At 51.1% G+C, this 20,214-nt stretch overlaps 1 protein-coding gene across 5 annotated transcripts in view; it reads right to left on the bottom strand.

Moving 5' to 3' along the window:
- The window catches only part of GSG1L (GSG1 like), a gene marked incomplete at its 5' end in the record, with an annotated part of 225,505 nt that overhangs the window by 34,792 nt on the left and 170,499 nt on the right, over window positions 1-20,214 (bottom strand). For all 5 annotated transcript variants that reach the window (XM_081257939.1, XM_081257940.1, XM_081257943.1 and 2 more), the window contains one exon: window positions 7,106-7,217. In XM_081257939.1, coding sequence (XP_081114065.1) covers window positions 7,106-7,217 — 112 coding nt within the window. The remainder of the gene's footprint in view (window positions 1-7,105; window positions 7,218-20,214) is intronic.

The following is a 20,214-nucleotide window of genomic DNA, read 5'->3' as shown; positions in this document are numbered from 1 at the left end:
CCTGTGATGGGTGACTGGGTAGAGCAGTTATTGTTAAAAGTTTTCTGTCTTGGTAGGCTGGCCCTTTTCTGGTTCTTTGACTAGAAAGCAGACTTTTAGAGGCGTTTTTGTTGGGGGGGCGGCGAGGGGGGTCGGTGCCTTTTGGCATTTCTGAGTTGCTGATTTCTTCAGCTCCAAATCTGGGATGTAGGAGACAAAAAGTACTCACCAGTGTGTTATCCCTTGGGTCCTTAGCCAGCCTACTGTCTTCCCATCACCTCTCAGAGGCTTATTATGTTTGTTTTATATATAATGTCTGGGATTTCAGTTGTACTTAGCAGGAAGGTAGGGAGAAGTGTGTCTGCTCCATCTTCCCAGAAGTGCAAGTCCTTATTATTTGTTTTCGGATTGTCTTCCCCCACACTCCAGAATGTCAGCTTTATGAAAACAGGAGCTTTATTTCGTTCACTGCTATATCCTTAGCACCTGCAACAGTGCCTGGCACATAGCAGGTACTCAATAAATATTTGTAGAATGAATAAATACAGATAAAATAAAAACAGATAGAAAAAAAACCTGTTCTGGTTTTGATGTGGGTGAGGGGTTCAGGGGTGCATCTGTGAGTCTTCAACTTCTCTGCTCCCCAAAACCCCCGGCCCTCAGGCCCCCATGCAGGGCACAGATTGAAAACTTCGCATCTAGAATGCCTGCTGGTGTTTGCAGCTTACGTGGCTGGACTGGTACAGTGAGGTACATGGGTGGTTGGCCTGGTGTTTGGAGACAAGGACAGAGTGGACACTGTGACACGGATGGGGGAGGGGAAGGGGGTGGCTGTCAACTAACTCTCTGTCTTCAGGGAGCTATACGGGTGGGTCGGGGGATGCTAGGGGACCAGATTCAGAGATGCATGGATGCCACCTTGAAATCCACCCCAGGCCCTGCTCGGTGGAAAAATTGTACCTGGTCACTGAGGGAGGCAGCCCCCATCCACCTGCAGGCCAGATGGGCATAGAGTCACTGTGTGGGGCAGGACATGGTGCAGATGCTCCTAAGGTAGGCCATCTTCAGTGCCTGTGAACTGAAGGAGCCAGGAGATGATGATGGCAGGTTCTGGGGCACCAGCTGGTCCATCCATGGCAGCAGAGCACCCTTGGGCACCACAGTGCTCTCTCCCTGCCCTGGTCTTAGAGAAAAGGAGGCCAGTGCCACCTGCCTAGGAGGGGGGATGAGTAAGAGCAAGAGATTCCTGCTGACCACACAGCCTCTCGGTAACACCAGCAAACACCCTGTCCAGTGGTTCTTTGTGGCCAAGGCTCTTCCAGAACCCCCCTCCTCCCACTGCAAGGGATCAACTTGCTGAAATGCCAGCTCGGCCCTGCAGAGAGGGCAGGGCAGCCTGGGATCCCCAGAGAGGGAAAGGGCTAGCTTGCTGTTTCCACAGGGTCATGTAGACTGAAGAGGAGGTGAGGGGAAGAAAGGAGGACAGTGGTGAGGCCACCACATGACACACAGATGGGCCCCAGAAGCAAACAGAGAGGGACCGCCCTCCTGGGACCTGGCCTCACTTGCTACTCTCACTGCGTGACCTGGGACAAACTACTTAACCTCTCTGGGCATCTAGCTTTTATAAGTTACAACTCCATGATGTTCTACTACCCTCATTCTGTCATGTGAATGCTCAGGATTGGGGTTTCACGGTGTGTACTAGGGTAGGAGGGCCCCTTTATCCACCCCTCTCCATTTTGATCAAATGCAAAGCGGAAGTAGAAAGTGACTAGCTTTCCATTCTCCCACCACCACCAGGAAAACTGACATGTTGACATTCCAACCGGAGTCACAAACTCCAATTCCTGCAAGGTCAGACAAATGACTAAGTGAGGAAATTGTAAGGCAAGGGAAGGCAATAGGGAGCAGTGGGGACTGGGGTAAAGTAGAGAGCAGGTGCCTCATCTAAAGGGGGCAGCCTCTACTCAGCTGAAGCTGCCTGCTGCCATGCGGCAATTCAGGCTAGACACAGACATATCTTCCAGTAGTCAAGAGAAGCCAGAAACCTGGATTGTTTACGTAAAGTTTTTATGAATTTGAATGATAGAAATAAATGCAAATTAAAAAAAATAACTAAACCACTGTGTCAGGTCAAACAAAATATCTACAGGCTGGGTTCAGCCCTGGGCTTCATGCAATTTGGAGCCTCTGAAACTAATTGTGTGACTTGGGCCTTTGCCCTTTCTGAGCCTGTGTCCTCACCCCTCAAGTAGACATGGCAACCCCTCCATGTAGGAGTCAAGGGCAGGACGGGAAAGCTCAGGGCTTGTAAAGTGCCTCCTGCTGTGCCTGGTACAAAGTTAGGTGCTGACCAACCTTGGTCTCATCCACCCCTTCCCCACACCAAGCATCTGCTGTGTCCCCGTGCCCCCTACCTCCCAGGGTCTTGCCTTGGCACTGTCATAGGAGGACCTGGAGAGAGTCAAGACAAAGAGCTGAAAAAAAGGAGCAGGCAGGAGAGCTGGAGGGACCGGGGTGCAGGGCAGGGATGGGGTTCCACAGCTTAGTGCGGGCCCACGGAGGGGAGTCTGGGCGTGAGGGGAGGGTGCGGCCAGGGCTGGATCTCAAGGAAACACTAAAGTCCTGAAAACAAGCGTGAGCAGCAAGTCGGGGCAGACTGGGGAGAACGGAGCGCAAGGGGCTGCCTGCATGCCCACCGATGTCATCCTCTTGGACATTTGGGTCACATGTCTCTCAAAAAGTGACAGTGGCATTACCAAAGGCCCAATGTCATTATCACCATTTGTAATCACTGCCACTTACACTTACTGTGTATGCACACTTTAAGAGCTGGGTGTCACATGGCCCTCACAATAATAACCCCATTAGACCTGCATTACTGTGATCCCTACTCTAGAGATAAAGAAGCTGAGACTCGGAGAGGATGGGTAGCTTGCCTTTAATAGCAAAACGCATCGAGCACATTCTCTGTGCTAAGTGCCTCATGTGCGTTATTTCACACAGTCTCCAAAGATGCCCCCCACCCCTGAGACACATCTCCTGGGGTTCATGCTTTGTGCAGCACTTCCTCCTTGGCCCTGGCCCCATTACTTGCTCTTGACCATCAGAATGCAGCAGACGTGACACTGCATGGCTTCTGAGGCAGGGTCATAAAATAAACTTGCAGCTTCCACTTGGATCTCTTGGGACACTCTCCAGGGACCCAACCACCATGCCTGAGAAGCCAGTCTCGCTGATAGCCGAGCTCCCAGTGCCAGCCAGCACCGACTGCCAGCATTGTGAGGGGCCACCCTGGATGCCTAGCCCAGCGGGGCCCCAGAGGACTGACCCCAGACAGCATCTGACTGAAACATCGTGGAAAAGCCCGAAGCAGGACACCCAGCTGAGTTGGGTCAACCCACTGAACCATAAGAGATAATAACACATTATTTATTTATTTATTTATTTATTTATTTTTTTTTTTGCGGTACACGGGCCTCTCACTGCCGTGGCCTCTCCCATTGCAGAGCACAGGCTCCGGACGCGCAGGCCCAGCGGCCATGGCTCACGGGCCCAGCCGCTCCAGGGCATGTGGGATCTTCCCGGACCGGGGCACGAACCCGCGTCCCCTGCATCGGCAGGCGGACTCCCAACCACTGCGCCACCAGGGAAGCCCCATATTTTTTATTTTAAGCCACTAAATTTTCTGATGACGCTTGATAAATCAACAGAGAACTAGAGCACCACTCACAAGAGCCCATGACGTGGAAACTCAGGCTGTCTCCATTTTACAGCTGAGGATACTGAGGTGCAGGGAGGGTAAGTGACTTGGCCAGGCCCACAGTTGGTGAAGGTCAGGGTCAGGATCTGCTCCCAAGCTGCCTGATTCCCGAGGCCACCCCTCAACCACACCTTTATGCTGCTCACGGTGACCGGCAGTGCCCGTCAGGGCGAGGTTTGAACCCAGGCTGGTGGACCCCTAACCATGGAACCTTCGCCTTCCCATGCAGGTGTGGCTCTCGAAAGCTGGTCCCCAACATCCGTTGAGCTCCTCAGAAGCCCCAACCGACAAGCCCCTGCAGCCCGTTCTTCCTCTCCTGCTGGGCCAGGAGACAGAGGCTGGTGCTGTCTTGCCATGGAGCTGGCCTCCTCCCTGGTGGGGGGCTGGGGGCAGAATTTTGACAAATGGCCGCACACATATTAAACAAGAGAGATGACACTGCACAGCCCTGGCAAGGCCCCCAGATGCAAGGGATGAAAAATGGGGCTGATCCATCTTGCGGGCCTCAGTGACAAGGAGAAATGGATCAGACCTAATAGGGGCCGCACACTGGGCACCGGCCTTAAATAAGTCAAATGGGAATTGGGTGCCCCTGGAGAGGCTGGCCCAGTGGGGAGCTGAGGAGCAGGGCAGGAGGCCTGGCTTTCAGGGGAAGAAAGTTTCCCGTGGGAGACCAGCAGCCTGGGCTCCAGGCCAGGTGGAGAGCCAGGGGCTGCTGGAAAGAGAGGCACATCGGGGGAGGGGGTTCGGAATCCTGGGCAAGTGACCCAACCTTTCTGAGCCTCAGTGTCTACATATGCAACAGGGGGTTATTGTGCGTGTTAAATTTCATGTCAATAACGATAATATTAGAAGAACTAGTGTTCCCTGAGCATTTACATGTGCCATGTGCTAAACACACATGAACTGTCTTGCTATTAGCCCATCATCCCCTCTGGGAGGCAGAATATAGAGGTTGAGAGCGTGGGCTCCAGAGCCAGACTGCCTGGGTTCAAATCCCAGCTCCGCTGCTCACAAGCTGGATGACCCTGGACAGGTTACTTAAGTTCTCTGTGCCTCAGTTTCCCCTCCATGAACCACCTACCTCATAGCGCTGTTGTGAGGTTTCCCCACGACTGTTCTACTTAAAGGGATCAGGGTCTGTGTTGATGGGTCAAGGTCCCTTTAGGGCACATGCCTTTAGCTTTAAGGGGGCGGAGCCAAGCAGAGAGTGGGAAGGGGCAGAAACACAGCAGGAGTCCCCACTGGTCACAATCGAAGCCTTTCTTGCTCCATTCTGACCACCTTCCCCCCAAGACGCCCTCTCACTGGCAAGTCTTTGCACCTGCCATTTCCCTGCCCAACACGCTATCTTATTCCCTCCTCCACCAGCTTGCCTGACCAGATTCTCCCCCTAGGACCCTCCCCAGGGGAAGCTGGGTCAGTGACCCTTTCTCTGTGCTTCCGTGGCTGTCTGTGACTCCTCCCTCCCCGAGCCAACCACCCACATCATAGCGTGGTTCAGAGTACTGCTTGAGCATTGTCTTAATCCCCTGTTACCACGCTGTCTCAGCCACTGCTGTACCCCCAGCACCTAGGAGCCGCAGCACCAGCTGCCCCCAAATAAGTGCTCACTCGGTTAATATGTGTTAAATGACTGAGTGGATAAATGCCCCTAGGCACCAGAACCGGACCTGGATGCCCTGCGTAACAGACAACTGTGGTCACTGCCTTTTCCAGGGCACATTCCTCCTTTTGAGAACACCTCGCTCCGCCCTTGCCCCACCCCCAGTTTTCCATTAGAGGACCTCTCCGCCATCTTCCTGTCCAAGAGTTTGGATGGGGCAACCCCACCCTCTGCACCACATGACTTAGGCCAGACAATTAGAGCAGCTGAGTCTCCTCAGGGTCTAAATCAGTGGTTGCAGTATGGTCACATGACTTAAGCTAACCCAGTGAAAGTCATAACCAAGATTTTGTCTGGCGATATTGGAAAGAGGCCCCATCTCTCTGCTGGTATTGCTACATTTGTAACATGTAAGCCTAGAACTGGGCTTGGTGACCAAATTTGCTACCACTTGGGGAAAAGCTGCTTATGAATAAAGACACCACAAAGAGAATGGAGTCAGAAGTGGGGAGAGAATGACTGAGTTCCTGATCAATCACCTGACCACCTGGATCCAGCTGTGCCTGAAGCAGACATTGTGGTAGCTCACCCAGCATCCATTCCACTCACTTACCATTTGAGAGTTTTGGACTCATTCCTTGTTCCAGAGGAATGGTCCAGCTGAGCCAATGTGCTCATGACTCTCCCCCAGCCATGGTGACGATTCAGAAGAGAGAAAATGACTTAAGTTGCGCTCATCAGAGGGAGGCTTGGGACTTTAGTGAATCTTAGGGAAAGAGCTCTTTCCCCTCCTGTATGTGAAAGAAGAAGCACCAGCTTCAAAGAAGCTTTCTCACCACTAGGAGGGAAGCCCACCCAGGGACAGAGTTAACATGGGGAGTGGGCAATGCTCAGGTGACCACAGAGGAAGAAAACTCAGCCCTGATGACATCAGAAACCCTGGATCAAATGTTCTCTGCCAAGCTGCACTTTCCATTTACAGGAACCAAGGTATTTCCTTATTGATTGGACTGAGGTGGGTGGGTTTTTCTGTTACAATCCATGCCCCCACCCCCAGCTGAGCCAACTGGGTTTTTCAGTTCCATGAACTAATACACACCTCCTGTTTACTTAAGCTTGGGACTCTATCACTCACAAGCCAAAGAATCCTGACGGATTCTGCCTTTCTCTTGCACACCATGCTCTGAGGTGCTGGCCCCTGAGGTGCTGGCCCCTGCAGTCAGAACCCTTCACTAGGCGCTCTACAGCTTCCATCCCACCTTCCAGAGCAGCCTCTAAGGTAGAGGCTGGCCAACTTTATCTGTAAAGGGCCAGATAGTAAATATTTTAGGCTTAGTGGGCCATTCAGTCTCTGTCACAACCACTGAGCTCTGCCATTGTAGCATGAAAGCAGCTGTAGACAATATGTAAACAAGAAGCCTGGCTATGTCCCGAGAAAACTTTATGGACACTGAAATCTGAATTTCCCATAATTTTCGCATGTCCCCAAATATTTTTCTTCTTTTGATTTATCTGTTCAAGCATTTAAAAATGTAAAAACCATCCTTAGCTTGAGGGCTACATAAAAACAGGTGATGGGCTGGATTTGGCCCAGAGGCCATAGTTTGTCAACCTCAGCTCTAGGATCTCAAAGCATCTTTGGACTCTGGGCTTCCCCCCGACGCCCCACCTTCCTCTGTTTCCCAACTGGGTTGAGCTACTGAAGTTCCAGCATGCCTCGGGGCTCTGGTGTCTGAAAGTCAAAAGCCACTTACCAGAAGGACCACCCGTAGTCCCAGGAATGGGGCCTCCAGTCTTCAGGGCCGAGGCTCACGGTGACCTGGAACACCTGCGTGTACATCATGTGGGCTACCATTCCCAGGAGGCCTGTGAGGGGGGAGCAGGACAAGGTGTCAGGAAGCAAGGTGGGGCTTTGTCTACCCACCAGGGGCCTGTTAGTGCCGGGGAGAGCATGGACCCCCAGGGAAGGACAGTCAGCAGGACTGGAACACTGGAAGACCAGAGGGCGGTGGTTTTCTAAGCCTGCCAAGGAGTTTGAGTTGAGCCCGAGGGCAAAGGGAGACCCTGGAGAAATGTAAACAAGGGAGACACAGAGTCAGATCTGCTTCTGGATGGGCAAAGTTTTTCTGCTAGGGACCAGATAAGTAAATATTTTAGGCTTTCTGGGTTTCAAATCTACTGTAGCAGCACAAAGGAGCCATAGACAGTACATAAAGGGATGAGCATGGCTGTGTACCAATCAAACTTTATTTACAAAAGCAGGTGTTGGGCTGGATTTAGCCTGTGGTCCAGAGTTTGCTGATACCTGTGTTAGAAGGTCATTTGGGAGAAGTTGCTTAGAGAATGTTTATCAAACTGCAGGTCTTGACTCACTAGACTAGTGGATTGTGAAGTCAACTTCATGGATTGCAACCAGCATTTAAAACAGACAAATATGGACTTCCTTGGTGGCGCAGTGGTTAAGAATCTGCCTGCCAATGCAGGGGATACCGGTTTGAACCCTGGTCCGGGAAGATCCCACATGCCGTGCTCCACGTGCCTAGAGCCTGTGCTCTGCAACAAGAGAGGCCACTGCAATGAGAAGTCCAGAACTAGAGAAAGCCTGCATGCAGCAGCGAAGACCCAACACAGCAAAATAAATTAATTTTAAAAAATTAAAAAAAATAAACAAACAAGAGTGGAATGGAATAGATATCTGATACCATCAAATGTAGCAGAAGTAAATATTGTTTTGTGAAACTTTTCAGTTCTATACATGTGCGTGTCCACGTGCGCACGCACGTGCGTGTGTATAGTGATTGTAATATGAAAAGTTTTTCCATGCTCATGTCAAAAATCTTGAAAAAAATCCCACTGGCTGGGAGAACTCTGATTCCAAGGGATATGAGTGGGAATCCTTTTCCACCACATTTCCACTGTGTGGCCCTGGGCGAGGCACCTCACTCTTCTGAGCTTCAAGTCTTTCAACCCTAAGATGAGGATTATGACAAGTAAGGTGAAAAGTGGCTGAAATGAAGCAAGGCAGCCTCCATGTCTGCTGCCTAGCGGGCATGCAATCTTTACAGTTACCAGGATTATTATGAACCTGGGGACATTGCTCGTGTGGACTGTGGCATCTGGAGCCTCTGTGGGCTAACTGGCGTGGACCTAATTTTCAGATGGAGTGATACGGTATTGATGAGGAGGGAAGAGATAGACGACAAGAGGAAGGAAGGAAACCAACAATGCATGTGCACCTACTGTGTGCCAGGCACTCTGTCAGACTCGTTCACCTCTATTACAGTATTAATCTTTTAATCTTCATGACAACCCTCTGAAGTAAGTATGATGATGTGGGCCATGTACCGCTGTTCAGGCTGCCCACTGCACATCTCCGTACGGTTCCATTCACATCACAGTCTATGTGCACATCACTCCCTGGTGTTGAAGCAGAACCACACCTCCAAGGCTGTATATAGTAGTCCTGAATATGATTATTCCCATTTTACAGGTGAGAAAACAGAAGTTCAGAGTGGTCAAGCCTGTCCCAGGTCACAAAGGGAGTAGATGGCTTCGTTGTGACGGGGGCCCAGATCCAAAGGCCCTTAAAGCCAGGGCTCTTCCCACGCTGCCTAGAATGCGTCTGTCCTTCCCTTGTTGCCCCAGTCACCCTTTCCCCTGTGGAGACCAGAGAAGAGATGGAGATAAGGAGAGGAGGGGTAGAGATAAGAAAAGACAGAAGTAAAGAGGCAGTGAGGTACCGAGTCCTGTAACCCAGCCTTGCAGGCAGGTGTGAGGGCAAAGGGGGACATCCTGTGTTGTCATGGTGTGAAGGTAAATGTTTAACACCAGGTTCCCCAAAGAGGGAGAGAGAGAGAGAGAGAAAAAGCTATGATTTGTAGCGTTTGCCAGTTTCCATGGTGTGAATAATCCCACCATGGCCAATTTCAAGCTACCCGTGTAATGTCACTGAAAGCGGAATAGAGAAGAGGTGTGCACAGCCAGGTCTTGGAAGCTGAGCCAGCAGGATCCAGCACACCTGTCTCCTTCCAGCCACCTGACCCCAGGCCCCTCGGAGACAGAGGACTCAGAGCTGGTTGCCTGTATCTCTGGGCCGGGGCCAGCCCCTCATGGACCTCTGGCCTCAGATGAGAGCTGCTCTCCAGGGCTGGCGGGGAGCACCTGAGTCAGGAAATCCAGGGAGAGGGTGACTGTGACAGGTGCTGAGGCCCCCAAAGATCCCCTAAAGGCTCAGCCTTCCACAGCTGTCTCTGCCAGGCTTAGACCTCATCCCCAGTCATACCCCGGCAGGTATGCTAGAAGCCTCTCGGGTCCCCTCTGCCTTGGCTCCGTTTGTTAAAAGGAGACAAGGGCTGAGCCACTTGGGTATCTTATTTATCTTTACTTGACACAATTCCTGGTCAACTTCCAAGAGGTACATAACAGACGTACCTTATTCTTTGGAACTGATGCATAAGATTCCCTGATAATGACACACCATGTTTTATTTATCCAATCAGTTGATGGTATTTAAGTTATTTCCAGCTTTTTGCTCTCTAAGCAATGCTGCAATGAACACGTTTCTACAAGTCTCTTTGTGCGGACAAGCAAGTATGTCTCCAGCGTGAACAACAAGGGGAACTGCCAGGTCGTAAAGCGTGTGCATTTTACATTTTAATCAGTGTCAGTGAACTGCTCTCCTGAGCAGAGGTACCGTGTCGTACTTCCGCCAGCTTCGTGAGAGTCCTCACCCAAATCCTCACCGATACTTGATGTTATAAGACATGAACAATTTTGCCCATTGCATGGTAAAAAATGACACCTCAACATTGTTTTAAGTTTTATAATTTCCCTCATTACTAGTGAGCTTGGGCAGTTTTCATGTTATTTATTAACCATTTTTATTTCTTCTTCTATGACTGTGCTTGTCTGTATCCTTTGTCAATTTCCTTTTATTAAAAATCTTTCTCCTTATCAATTGATAGAAATTCTTTATGTATTCTGGATACTAAACCTGTCTATTGTATAGACTCCAAATAGCTTACTGCTTGTCTTTCCCCCTGTACAGCACAGGGGAAAAAGCACTTTTTTTTTTTAACTAATAGATTTTATTTTTTAGAGCAGTTTTAGGTTTACAGAAAATTAAGCGGAAAATACAGAGTTCCAGAGTTCCCAAATGCCCCCTCTCTCTGCCTTCACGGTTTCTCCCATGATTAACATCTTTCAACAGAGTGTATATTTGTTACAGTTGATGAGCCAATAGTGATATATTATTATTAATGAAATCCATAGTTTACATTAGGGTTCACTCTCTGTGTTGTACAGTCTATGGATTTTGACAAATGCATAGTGACATGTATCCATCATTGCTGTGTCCAATAGTTATGGCCCTAAAACCCCCTGTGCTCCACTTGTTCATCCCTCCCTCCCCACTCCTTCTGAACCCCTGGTAACCACTGATTTTTTTTTTTTTTTTTGCAGTACGTGGGCCTCTCACTGTTGTGGCCTCTCCTGTTGTGGAGCACAGGCTCCGGACATGCAGGCTCAGCAGCCATGGCTCACGGGCCCAGCCACTCTGCGGCACGTGGGATCTTCCCGGACCGGGGCACGAATCCGTGTCCCCTGCATCGGCAGGCGGACTCTCAACCACTGCGCCACCAGGGAAGCCCTGATTTTTTTTTTTAAGTGTACAGTGGGGCTGGGAATCTGTATTTTTTTAATTAATTAATTAATTAGTTTTTATTTTTGGCTGTGTTGGGTCTTCGCTTCTGTAAGAGAGCCTTCTCTACTTGTGGCAAGCAGGGGCCACTCTTCATCGCGGTGCGGGGGCCTCTCACTATCGCGGCCTCTCTTGCCGCGGAGCACAGGCTCCAGACGCGCAGGCTCAGTAGCTGTGGCTCACGGGCCTAGTTGCTCCGCGGCATGTGGGATCCTCCCAGACCAGGGCTCGAACCCGTGTCCCCTGCATTAGCAGGCAGACTCTCAACCACTGCGCCACCAGGGAAGCCCCACCACTGATTTTTTTACTGTCTCCATAGTTGGGGTGCTTTCAGAATGTCATGTAGTTGGAATCACACAGTATGTAGCCTTTTCAGATTGGCTTCTCTCACTTAGCAATATGGATTTAAGGGTTCTCCCCTATCTTTTCATGGCTTGTTTGTTCTTTTCTTTTTATTGCTAAATAATATTCCACCAAATGGATGCATCACTTATTGAAGGACATCTTGGTTGCTTCCAAGTTTTAGCAATTATGAACAAAACTGCTTTTGTCATACATTTTGATATTTAATACAGTCAAATTTAGCAGTCTTTTGCTTTTGGTTTTTGCTTCCTGTGTCTACCTTAAGAAAACCAACTCCATCAACACATTATCCTATATTTTTTCTAACATACTTATAGATAGTTATGTTAATTCATCTGGAATTTATCTTGGTGAATGGTGTCAAGTAAGGATCTAACTTAATTTTTTTTAATGAGTCGTTAATTGCTCTGAACACTTATAGAAGGGTCTGCTCTTTCCCCAATGATTTTTTTTTTTTTGCGGTACGCGGGCCTTTCACTGTTGTGGCCTCTCCCGTTGTGGAGCACAGGCTCCGGACGCGCAGGCTCAGCGGCCATGGCGCACGGGCCCAGCCGCTCCGCGGCATGTGGGATCTTCCCAGACCGGGGCACGAACCCGTGTCCCTTGCATTGGCAGGCGGACCCTCAACCACTGCGTCACCAGGGAAGTCCTCCCCAATGATTTTTGATAACACTTTTATACCACATTCCAAGCCTCACATTACATGAGTCTATTCCTAACTCTCATTCTGTGCCATGGATCTCTCTCTGTTCCTGTGACAATGCCACACTATTTTTTTGTTTTGCTGTGCTGCATGGTTTGTGGGTCCTAGTTCCCTGACCAGGGATCGAACCCAGGCCCCCAGCAGTGGAAGCTCAGAGTCCTGACCACTGGACCGCCAGGGAATTCCTGCCCCCTGCTTTTTTAACCGTTGTAACTTATGGTGGAGTCTGTTAGCTGGAAGGACAGGTCTCTCTTCCTTTCGGCCCACTGCTCATTCCCCCTAGAAGTGCTATCCTACCCAGAACCTTGCTCCCTCTGTGGGGCAGGACCCCTTCTTTAGCCCCACCCCCCAACCCCACCCACTGCCCAGGTCCCTTTCTGAAGGCTGGACTTGCTCTCCAAACCCTCAGCTGTTGTAACGGTCAGCTTCTTCCTCACCATGTCTGTCCAGATGCTATCCAAGCTATCTGACCAGTCAGTGCCTTGGTTCTCTCATCTATAAAGTGGGGATAACAGTAGACATAGGTAATTCCAGAGAACATCCACTAAAGAAGGAAAACATTCATGAGAACAACTACTCCATGTACTAGGACAGTGGGGACAGAACAGTATTTTAATACAGAAACTACCCACCAGACCCAGAAGCTGGACCCAGCCTGTTGGCAGAAAAATTAATTTTCCAAATTGTTAGTTTAGAAATGCATTGATTTCTCAATTGAATCCCATTTATTCCCAAATATGAAAGGCCATGCTTTAAGAAAATTCAATAAATGAAAATTACAAATCATTCAAAGATAGGCTGGTGAGATTTTCTGATTGCATTCTAACGATTCTGCTTAAAAAAAGAGAGTCCTCAATCAAGTTTCTGGAAGCATGTTTGTTCTGTAAAGTGAGGTCCCCCACCAACAGCATCTGCTGTAACAATCCTCAGCAGAAGGAATTGTTTCCAGCTCATTCTGAATTAAAAAGTGACTTTCTGCTGAGTTATGGCACCTCCTAAATCAGGGGCAACTAAATGAAGGCAGCTTTCTGTGCTGCTTCTGCTGCTTCCTGGCATGGACTCACACCACGAAACTCACAGCTGTAAATCTCTCATCCTGTGGTTTCTAGAATCTCCCAACTCCTGACACCATAAATGGCCTTCTCAGCGCCTGTGGTGAGGCAGGCATGGCTCCTCCCTGCCCCTTCGGGACCTCGGAGAGCACTGACAGGTGGGGGATGCTGGCTGAGGGCTCAGAGCTGGGCTGGGTGTGATGCCACCCAGAACCCAAGGCAAAAAGAGCTGCCATGACTCCCAGGCCTCCCCTCCGCCGGTCAGACTGAGGAAGCCGAAATCTGTTGTCAAGGCTGGAGGGGCTGGTGTCGGGGCCAGAATTAAGAGCCAAAGTCAGGAGAGTCAAAAGGTGAGCCCACAGTAAAGCAGGGGTGAAACAAAGGGAAAGGGAGGGTCTGGTTTCCAGCTCTGTCTCTTACAAGCTGTATGACCTTGGGTAGATTACCTTGCCCATCTGTGCCTCAGTTTCCTCAGCTGTAATATGGGGATAATAATAATGCCTACCTTATAGATTGATATGAGGACTAAGAGGCTTATACTGTAAAGCACTTAGAATAGTGCTTGGCAGATAATAAGCCCTACATAAGTGTTTCATGAATGAATGAATGAATGTATGTTTGAGACTCACTATGTAGACCTGCTCGACCACACACTAGTCCAGGGACCAGGTCTGTTTTCTCTCCACTGAATCCCTAGCACCGAGCCCAGGGTCTGGCACAGTAAGTGTTCCATACGTGTTTGTTAAATGAATAGACGGTTCGTTCCGTTCAATGCTGATTGCAAGGTGCTTCGGAGAGCTGCACTGGTGCAAAGGTCCAGGGTCTGGGATACGGGAATGAGCTAGGACAGAGCCAGATCTGAGAACTCTGGAGAGCAAATTGTCTCTGTACAGGAACAAACGTCAGACTCATCATTTGTTTATTTATCATTCATTCATTCATTCCATGAATATTTATCGCTGCTTTTCACATGCCAGGCACTGTTCCTGGGGGCGGGGGAGGGGTCTGGTCTCAGAAGTCTCAGGTTCTAGTGGACAGATCCAGACAATAAGCACATTGATTAACAAGACAAAGTCAGGCAGTGAAAAGTGTGGCGATGAAAATAAAATAGGGCAAATGCCTGGGGCTCACTTCAGAGTGGGCAGTCATGGAGGTCATGGAGGGCCTCTCGGAGGAGGTGACACTTCAACAGAGGTTTGAATGGGGAACTGGAGGCAGCCACAGAGAGGTCTGGGAAAGAGCATTCCAGACAGAGGGAGTGACCGGCTGGGGCAAAGGCTTGAAGGCAACCAGAGCCTGACCTTAGGGGCAAGGGGAGAGAAGGTTTGGCAGAGTGGGAAAGGGGCGGGGCGGGGGGCGGGGTAGAGACGGGTCAGGAAGGCAGGCGAGGACCAGGTCATCCAGGACCTTGTAGGTCACAGTGAGGAATCTGGCTTTCTTCTAGGTACTATGGGAAGCCATAGTAGAGGGCTGAAGCAGGGGCCTAATGTACGTTTTCAGATCATTCTGATTACTGTGTGAAGACAGATGATGGAAGCTGGGGTAAAGAAGGGCGCCCAGGCCGAGCTGCTGCTGCTTGGTCCAAAGTTGTTGCCAGCTTTGGGGCAGGTTTCGAAGGTGGAGTCCACAGGACCTGCTGATGGGCTTGGTGCGAGGGAACAGGGCTACCCAGAGACTGGGATGACCTTGGGGTTTGAGTTTGGGCTATTGGGGCAGACGATGGTGCCACTGATGAAGAAGAAGACGGAGGAAGTTGTCTGGGTGGGTCAAACCCCATTTGGGCTACATTAATTTGAAGTGCCTATGTTATACCCAAGCTGAGACAATACAGCAGCACTTGGGTGTACAAGTTTGGGGTCCAGGGGTAGTCAGAGCTGGAGATTTAAATGCGTGAGTCATTGGCGTAAGGACATGGGCCTAGAAGAGGCCTGTAGGGAGAGAAGAGAAGGGCCAGGATGGAGCCAACATCCAGCGCTGAGCAGAATAGGCGGAGCCAGCAGAGGAGGGTGAGGACCAGAGGCCCAGGCAGCAGGAGGAAAACCAGAGTGCGGCATTGCCGGGGCCAGGAGAAGGATGCATATCGAGGAGGAGGAAGTGGTTTGTTAGATCAGAGATGAAGACAGGGAAGTAACTGCTGGATTTGCCAACATGGAGGCCATGGGGGACAGATGCTCCATGGAATACGCTGAGCAGAGGACAGAAAATAGCCAAACGGTTAGAGAGAAGACGTCCAAACTTGCTGTATGGAGAAGCAGAAAAATGGGGTGATAGCTGGAGCAGGCCTGGGGTTCAGGGAGGGATCCTGAAGAGGGGAGATATAGGATGCTCCTGCATTTACCCAGAATGCTCGAGTAGACAGGGGGAGCCTGAGGGTGCGGAGGAGCCAGACAGCAACTGTAGAAGCAAGGGAGAGAGAAGGTTCTGGAAGACAGAGGAGCTGGCTTCTGATGAGAGCAGGGATGCTTGGCCCAAGGGAACGGGAAGCAGGGCGTGCGAGTGAAGATCCCAGTACTGGGGCGGCTTTGCCTCTCCCTCGCCCCGATGAGGCCAGGCCACCAGCCGAGAGCGAGACGGCAGATGTAGGAGTTTTGAGGAACCAGGAGATGGTGTGAAATGGTCCTTTCAGAGCGTGGGAAAGCATAGAAAAACCGTGGCAGTGCGTGTGGCCGGTGGGGCAGTGCTGCTGCGTGTGAGGCCTGAGCTCAGGAATTTAAAGTGAGACCGGGCAGCATGGCCAAGGGATTCGGGTGAGGGGAGAGGAGTCAGCCTGGTCATGCAGAGTGGTGCCTCCTGGGTCTGGAGGACACACAGGAGGGCCAAGCCATGATGCCTCCCCCCAGATAGGGATACAGAGCAATGATGCCCAACTGAGTTCCAGAACTCCTCTTGCCTGCAGCCCCACTTCTCTTTTGCAGGGTTTGTACATATTATGTTAGTGGCATGCTCCATTTAATTGAGATGGCAGAGGAATCAGCTGATGAATTAATTTATAATAGAGTTTATCATTAAAGATGCTGTTCAAGAAGTTATTACTCAGAACACTCGGGGAGTGTTCATGTCTAAACAAACATTCCGTGTACGTGGGCACTGGCCTGGATTTGCCAATATCCCATGCATGTCATGTCAGGGACGTAAGACAGAGGGGCCGGTGGGGACCTGGAGGAAGCTGAAACCAGATGAGGTGAGACACAAAGGTAGCAAAGGGAAACCCCTGCTAGGGCAGCCTGACTTTTAGTTAGTCGCTGAGCATGTACTGAGCACCTGCTGTGTACCAGGCCTCCTTCTACCTGGGGGAATATGACTAGGAATGAGAGACCTGGCTTTCAATGCTCTCAGGGAGGTGAGAGACAGAAAACTGGGGACTACTGTGTGGCAGGGCAGCCAACGGGGGAGGCCAGGGGCCTGCGGGAACCCTAGCTGGGCTCCTAGGCCAGGTTTAGGTGAGGAGGTCAGGAAAGGCGTCTAGAGGGGGTGACATCCAAGCAGGAGGGTGGACCAGGCAGTGGGGCAGCTCTAGCAGAGCCCACAGGCGAAGTGGTTTGGTGGGGCCTTAATGGGCCTTAGGTAGGGCATGTGGGTGGAGAGAGCGGCTGCTGGGAGGGTAAACAAGACGCTGCATGGAAAATTCTGAAGCCATCCTGGGAGTTCAGGCTCTCTCCTGAGGGCAATGGGCAGGAATTGCATAATTGTAAGTTATGGGCGAGATGTAAGTAATGGGCGAGAACCAGGCGGCCTCTTTTTAATGCCCTCTCTTCCTGCTGGTGGAGGACAGATTGGCAAGTAGGTGGGAGCAGGGAGGTCCGGGAGGGGCAGCTGCAGTGAGAGGACGAGGCCAGGCCAAGGGTGCTGAGATTAAGAGGTGGGCAAGCAGGTGGCTGGAGGGAGTCACAGCTGGCACGGCTGAGATGGACGGATTCCCAGCAAAGCCTCAGGGCACTGGAGAGCCCTGACTCAGGAATGGGGACGGACTGGGAGAAGCTGGTGGGACTGACCCAATTAGCATCAGCCCTAAAACATCCTCCCACAGAAAGAAAACTTTGAGATCCTAAGGGCTGGTATTTCATGACACCAATCAACTGGGGTCAGACGGAAAAAGAAATCCCTTATCTATGCAGATCTAAAACATCCATCCAGATGTTTGCCCCGACAGGGGCTAAAGGCTGACTCTCCCTTCTGCCCTTTGGCCTGGGGAGGACCCCACCCCGCCCGCTGCGGAGGCCTGCACTTTAAACCATCCCCAGAAGCTGAGCTGATGCTGTTTAAAGCTTGCCCAGATCTATTTTTAAAGAACAGGCTATTTTTAGATACTCTCCAGAGAATCCGCAGCCTCTCTTGGTAGCACATTTCAGGCTTTAAAAAGTTCTTCCTTACACGTAACCTAAATCTTTCCAGCGCCAATTGAAGCTAATTTCTTGCTCTGCCCTCTGAGGACAAGGGGGCTGGGGAGTAAGCTGGTTGGCATCTCCCTGAGAAGAACCTTCCCGGAGCTTGGCAGTTGCCGAGTCAGCCCTCAACTCTGTCTTCTTGGCACTACATCATTCCAATTACTCTGCCCTTGCTCCAAAGGTCTCCTTCTGGGCCCCTTGAGTTATCAGCACCACTCCTGATTGGATTCTGCCCATTTCTCTATTTGCCTTTTCAAGTGAAGTGGCCCAAATCAGAGGTGGCATTTAATGAGGGACCAAGGTTTACTGAACCCTCACCAGCCTCGTCCACCCGGCTGCCCCCATCCAGCCCTGAGACGATGAACGGGCTAAGACAGACCCCTCACCCGGGGCGGGTGGGGGCGAGCGTCTAGAATGAGTCCTGAGGCTACGCCCCCAGTTCCCAGTGAATCTTGGGGTGGTCCGGGGCAACTTGGTGGTGGATGATTTTTTCTATATTAGTGGGTATGTCCCCATACCCTCCTTCATTAGGGTAACTAGATATAAGACCTCGATGGCCTCGGCTATCACAGAGGACTGAGAAAACAAGAATCAAACCCCTGGCTTTGGGGATTTCAAAAGCCTACATGCAGGTGTTCGAAGAAAGGTTTGGAAGCATATATGATCAAGCAGTTCCTCCTCCCCTCCACCTGGAGACTAGGTAAAGTTGCCCGCCTGGGGGAAGTGGGAGGAAGAAGAGGAGGAGGAGGAGAGGATAGTGGGTCCCAGGAGAGAATGGATGCAACGATGCAGGCGTGAGCAGGGCAGCCCCTGAGGGGGCCCAGCCTCCTCTTTATTCCCGGGAACACATGGGAGTGAAGCGGCCTCCACGAAGGGCCCTGTCCCCATCTGAGTGGACCGGGAACATCCTGGGAGTCGGGCCACGTGCTCACAGACAGGGCCAGTACATCCTGTTCAGAACGATTGCAGTCTGCCTGGGTCCCGGCCCTCGACTCTCGTATGACTCTTCACGTGGACAGCCCCACTGTGACAGCCCTGGATGCCCCTAAGCCCCCCAGGATGGAGGGTCAGGCCTCTGGCCTAGAGGATGATGGTGCGAGGAAGAGGAGAAAGTCCCCCAGCCTGTGATTGGGTGGGACTGAGTAAAGCACGCTGGGAACCTCACACAGACATCCAGGCAGAGGCCGGAGGCCGCCTTCACAGACACACACACCCAAGTCACAGTCCTGCCCCTTTCCCACATCTCCACCCCGGAAATCCATGCACCACGGCATGGGGTCTTGACATTCCACCCAAGCCTTGGACTTGGGCTGCCTCTGTGGGGAACAGCCCTGACCCTATGAAACTGAGCAGGACCCTGTGGGGCTCCTGGACACAAAAGCCTTTCTGGGTCCCCCATTTCTTGATTACAGGAAATAGGCTTCATTCAGCCTCTATGACCTTCCCTCAGTTCCAAAGGGTAGGTTCAAAGAGTTGCTAATTAGGGAAGGGACTGGATGGGGAGACAAGGGAGGAACAGTCAAGAAACAATAGTGCAGCCTTGGGGCAGGGTCCTGGTTCCCCCTTAAGGGATACACATAAGAATATCTTTGAGCTGTTTTGCAGATACTGAAACTCCCACCAGGTGGGAGAAGTTAACTGTACACTGCCCACAGGCACGTAGACCCCAGACCGGTTGCAACCAGAAGGTTGATGAGGCTGACTCCCGGTTACCTCACTGTCAACCAATCAGAAGAATGTCCACGAGCTGACCACACCCTCTTGGAACCATTACTATAAAACTCCTCACTACCCACTCCAGGTCGGGATGCACAGTTTTGAGGGTCTTAGCCCGCTGTGGCCCCCTTTGCCTAACAAAGCAATAAAAGCTATTCTTTTCTACTTCACCCCAAACTGTCTCCGAGATTTAATCTGGTGTTGGGGTACAGAGGCCGGATTTGGCTTCACCTGGGCATGATGTTCCCAGCCACAAGTCTGCCATGTGGCACCTTCTCAGAGGCTCCCAGCCAGCCCCACCTGCAGCCTCTAGGCCCTGCTGCTAAACGGAGATCCCTGAGGATCCCTGAGCACTTAGCGCAGGGTCCGGAGCAGTGGGGGCAAGGATCAGATTACAGGGTGGAGGAGATAGCCAGGGCAGACGGCCCTCTCAAGGCTTAATCACTGCTCACCTCTCCACTGCCCTACTAGGTACAGTGGCTGAGAGTGAGAGGGACCATATCACTGATTGCCCAAGCCAGGACACCTTTGAGATGAAAGGGATGTAACTAAAACTTACCCTGGGACAAGAGGAATACGGGCTCTTGACAATGGTGGTAGATAAATGAATGAGGGAATGAGCCCCAATCTCTCCAGGGATCCCCCTTCTACCTGTGGATGCCCCTAACCTTTACCGAGGGCTTTCCCTCTGCCAAGGACTTTTACACCTGCTGTTTCTCTGATGGGGACAGACTCCCCTTACGGTGACCGTCTCACAAGTGAGAAAAAAAAAGTTCACCAAGGAGAGGTTACGTGCCTGACCGACAGTGGGGAATCCGGGAACAGAATCCACATCTTTTTTTTTTGCCCAAAACTTTCTTTTTTCCTTCCTTCCTTCCTTGCTTCATTGCTTCCTTCCTTCCGTCTGCACGTAACAACGGAGCCCCTACTATGAGCCAGCACTGTG

The sequence above is a fragment of the Mesoplodon bidens genome (genome assembly GCF_964165515.1).
Source record: "Mesoplodon bidens genome assembly, chromosome: 15".
NCBI classification, from domain to species: Eukaryota; Metazoa; Chordata; class Mammalia; order Artiodactyla; family Ziphiidae; genus Mesoplodon; species Mesoplodon bidens.
This window is presented reverse-complemented; position numbering and strand designations above follow the sequence as displayed.